At 44.4% G+C, this 4,690-nt stretch overlaps 1 protein-coding gene across 2 annotated transcripts in view; it reads left to right on the top strand.

Annotated features, from left to right (window-relative positions):
• Window positions 1-4,690, top strand: part of mgarpa (mitochondria localized glutamic acid rich protein a) — a 37,139-nt gene continuing 32,449 nt past the window's right edge. For both annotated transcript variants that reach the window (XM_043674100.1, XM_043674099.1), the window contains exon 1: window positions 1-238. In XM_043674100.1, coding sequence (XP_043530035.1) covers window positions 148-238 — 91 coding nt within the window. In that variant the 5' untranslated portion in view covers window positions 1-147. The remainder of the gene's footprint in view (window positions 239-4,690) is intronic.

Here is a 4,690-nt window from a genome sequence, read left to right as displayed (position 1 = left end):
GCTGTCTTCTCCAACTGTGCGTTTGCGGTGGACGTGACGCTCAGGCAGAGGTGGGCAGACAGACGGGATCTCCCTGTTTCCATCTGCAGTCATCCTCCCACCTCCATTAGCTGCCCAGACTGACCTGCAGCGACAAGCGAGCACACCATGTATCTCTGCAGAATCGCCTGGCACAACCTAGTGCCCTTGGCAAGGATCCCGCCCCCCTCCTTATTAATCAGGAACGTGTACAGAAATGGTAAGTGCAGGGGCTTGCGTGAATTCTGAAAGGCATGAGATTAAAACGAACCGATAGAAGGAAAGAGCGATCAGTATCTCATTCATTGCTGCGGAAGCACAAACATCCCACCACCCTCTGTCACACTTAAATGTGTCAACGATTTGCGGTGGATTTTTTATGCTTGAAAGGATCGGAGTTCTGCTTTTCTGTGAGAAAATGGGGCACGGATATTGTTGGATCGGTCAAACTGCAGTGAACTCACTGTCCTCCAGGAGGAAAAAAAAACCCAAGGTCACTTTCTCATGTCAAAAGGCTGATCCTCATTCACCACACGGCAATGGCTTTTGGAGGCGTAGAGAGGGCGGGCGTGTTATTTTAAACATATGTATCGAGAGCAGATCAGACTGGTTCCACACTCACTCGCGTGTGTTTTTGTGGCTTTGTTCTAAAATCATTTGGCTGCATCTGCTGAGGTACTTTGCTGAATCAGCGATAGACCAGCGAGAAGATTGTGTCCCTCTCCCCTCCCCCGCCACCAATGAGCAAGCCCTTTTAAAATCCCTGTACAAGGCTGACTTGGAGGTTTTGCGTGCGAGTATTTTGTTCCCTCCTTGGAAGGAGACTGGGTCGTCATTGGTGTCGAGTTGAAAATGAATGAAAGTTCCCGTGTGTTCATTGACCGGCCTTTGCAATGTTTGGTAAAATGGAGAGAGAGAGAGAGAAGCAGATAAACCCGATGTCCGGATGAAGACTGTCCAGTGTGTTGTTGCTTCCTCAGTCACAGCATGTTTACAGCGCAGGAGGCCATTCGGCCCAAGGTGTCTGCATTGAATCTCCAAGTACCTTGCACATTACACATCAGTTAACCATCTAACTCCGTCTTTAAATGACTGAATTGAACTTGCCTCAGGCAGTGCACTCCAGATCCTGATAACACGTTGCATGCAAGCGTTTTTTCCCCCATATTATTTTTGCTTCTCTTACTAATTACTTTAAATCTATGCCCTCTTGATCTCGAACCTTAGATGATTGGGAACATTTTCACCTAATTTATTCTGTGCAGAACATAACTTTAAATACTTCACCCCAATTTCCTTTCAGTATTCTCATCCAGTTAAAGCATTTCTGACTTCTCCAATGTATCCACATCACTGAAATTCCTCCTCCCATGATCAATTCTCATAAACATTTGTTCTTTTCAAGAAAAGTCAAACATGTTAGATAGCTGGGAGGGGTACTGTAACAAAAAATAAAGTCTAGCAATCAATGGAAACGTATAGAACAAAATAGAAATTTATAAAATTGGTGGCGGGGGAGGGGAGAGGGACACAATCTTCTCTCTAGTCTATCGCTGATTCAGCAAAGTATCTCAGATGCAGCCAAATGATTTCAGAACAAAGCCACAAAATTTTAATTTTCCAGTTGATGCCCTCTAGCCTCCCCCCTCCCTCGCTCCCTCTCCCCCACACAGTGCCTGCTTGTCTGTAAAGGCTTCCACCATGCCTGTTGTCACCACAATCTCCCTCTAATGTAAACTTTTCCTACACTCTCTCTCCAATGTCCTTACATCCTTCCAAAAATGTGGCTTCCAGAACTGGATACTGTGCCTTAGCTGAGGCTGAACTGATGTTTTATACAAGTTTATCATAACCTCATGATTTTGTATTTTATGTCTGCATTTATAAAACCTAGGATATTGTATGCTTTATTAACTGCTGTCTCCACCAGTCCTGCAGCCTTTAATGACAAGTAGACACACACCCTGGTCTTTCTGCACCTGCACATTTGTTAGAGTTTGCACCAGCTATGCTTACGAGTCTGTTGTATGATGTAGTATCAAATACCGACTGGATGTCTTTATTCAACACATCATCAGTTGTGCTATAATCGACCCTCTCTTGGCCCTGTTTGGGTGGAAACCACTCAACCTGTTCAGGTCCTTTCCCACACAAAGCTCGTCCCAATGTCCGAAGAATGTAAAGCCCTCCCTCCTGCATCAGCATTTCTGGCCACTGATTCATCTGTCCCAATCTCCGAGGTTTTCAAACTCACTTGCTTGTGGCACTGACAGTAATTCAGAGGTTACTACTTTTGAGCTCCTGCTTGTTAATTTTCTACCAAGCTCCCTAAATTCTGACTGCAGGATATCCATTGATCATCCTATGACATTGGTTCCAAAATGGACCATAACTGCTGGATGTTCACTGTTTTCCCTCAGGGTGTTCAGCTGCTGAGTGACATCCTTGACCTTGACACTAGGAAGGCAACACACCATCCTGCGACCAAGAACATCAATCTGTTCTCTGAACTATTGCATCATCTATCACTATAACTCTATCAGACTTCTTTGAACCCTTGTGTAGTTGAGCCAGCTGTGATACCAAGGACTTAAGTTTGGCTGCACTCCCAAACAGTCTCATCAAAATTATATCAGTGTCTCAGGCCTTTCTGCCAATGTTTAATGTGGGTCTGGTCAGTCATTAGACCTCTTGTTGCCTCAATGTATGTAAATAGTGTCCTGCATGAATAAGAAATGCAACTGCAGAGAATATGAATTTCCAATGTTTTTCTTGATATGCAACAACTGTACCTAACAATTACAACATTTAAAAGGCATCTGGATGGGTATGTAAATAAGAAGAGTTTAGAGGGATGTGGGCCAAATGCTAATAAATGGGACTAGCTCAGATTAGGATGTCTGGTTAGTGCAGATGAGTTGGATCAAATGGTCTGTGTCTGTGCTGTATGACTCTATGACTTGGAGGTGCTGGTGTTCGACTGGGGTGGACAAGGTTAAAGGTCACAAAACACCAGGTTATAGTCCAACAGGTTTATTTGGAAGCACTAGCTTTCGGAATGCCGCCCTTTCATCAGGTGGTTGTGCTTCTGTAACTACTTTAGTACATGTGAATGTAGATAAAGTTTTTTTTGTGAATAAAGTATATTCTTGCAATTAAAAAATCAGTCTCATCAGAATTCAGAAATGAATGATGGGCTGATAATGGGACTCACTCAGGAAACCCCTGGACTGAGAAAGGGTCACCAGACCCGAAATGTTAACTTTGATTTCTGTTTATGGATGATGCCAGACCTGCCGAGCATTTCCAGTAACTTTTGTTTTTGTTTGTGAGCTCCTGTAATATCTGTCAGTTTTTATTTGACTTCCAGTGGTCACACATTCCATCTCTCACTGTATGGGGTCTTAAATCCCAAGGTGACTACATTTATAAATGTGCTATATACAGAGCATTCAGCCTCACAGAAGCACTGCTGTGAAGCCAGCTGCTGCTCAAGATATGAAACCCAAAGCTCAAAGTGATGACACTTGCTGCACAGATGGTTATCCAGGACATGGGAGCAGCCCAGATTAGCCACATTGCACAGGATGTGGACTCTGGAGATTGCGGCCACCCTGCCGGTATGCTATTTATTAATTGAAACCCAATTACTATAGTAAACCCTATTAATGCCAGTCCAGCTTACCAATAGCAAACAGCTTTACCAATAATAATATTAAACCTCAATATCAATAAATCTCACTACTGCTGATAATCCTTACTCATTATTCATACACCTTATTAGTGCAAATATAGCTTTTGTAAAAATAAAAACAACGGTTGAATAATTTAGCATTTGTTTTACTCATTAAAAGTGTTAACATTTTTAAACACCTGATTTTTTACGTTCAGCTCCAAGCTTTTACTGCTTCTGGTCTCTTTGTACTTTCCCACTGTCGGTTTTATGCATTCCTGCTGCTAGACCTTCTCTTTCCTGCTGCTAGACCCTCTCTTTCCTCCTACTAAACCCTCTCTTTCCTGCTGCTAGACCCTCTCTTTCCTCCTACTAGACCCTCTCTTTCCTCTGCTAGACCCTCTCTTTCCTCCTACTAGATCCTCTCTTTCCTGCTGCCAGACCCTCTCTTTCCTCCTACTAGACCCTCTCTTTCCTGCAGCTAGACTCTCTCCTGCTGCTAGACCCTCTCTTTCCTGCTGCTAGACCCTCTCTTTCCTGATGATAGACCCTCTCTTTCCTGCTGCTAGATCCACTCTTTCCTGATGCTAGACCCTCACCTTCCTGCTGCTAGATCCTCTTTCCTGCTGCTAGACCCTCTCTTTCCTGCTGCTAGACCCTATCTTTCCTCCTACTAGACTCTCTCTTTCCTCCTACTAGACCCCCACCTTCCTGCTGCTAGATCCTCTTTCCTGCTGCTGGACCCTCTCTATCCTGCTGCTAGACCCTCTCTTTCCTGCTGCCCGACCCTCTCTTTCCTGCTGCTAGATCCTCTCTTTCCTCCTACTAGATCCTCTCTTTCCTGCTGCTAGATCCTCTCTTTCCTGATGCTAGACCCTCTCTTTCCTGCTGCCAGACCCTCTCTTTTCTGCTGCTAGACCCTCTCTTTCCTCCTACTAGACCCTCACCTTCCTGCTGCTAGATCCTCTCTTTCCTGCTGCTAGACCCTCTCTCCTGCTG

Source organism: Chiloscyllium plagiosum, chromosome 32, assembly GCF_004010195.1.
Source record: "Chiloscyllium plagiosum isolate BGI_BamShark_2017 chromosome 32, ASM401019v2, whole genome shotgun sequence".
Classification (NCBI taxonomy): Eukaryota; Metazoa; Chordata; class Chondrichthyes; order Orectolobiformes; family Hemiscylliidae; genus Chiloscyllium; species Chiloscyllium plagiosum.
Note: the sequence above shows the minus strand (reverse complement) of the source record. Positions and strands in the feature narration are given on the sequence as shown.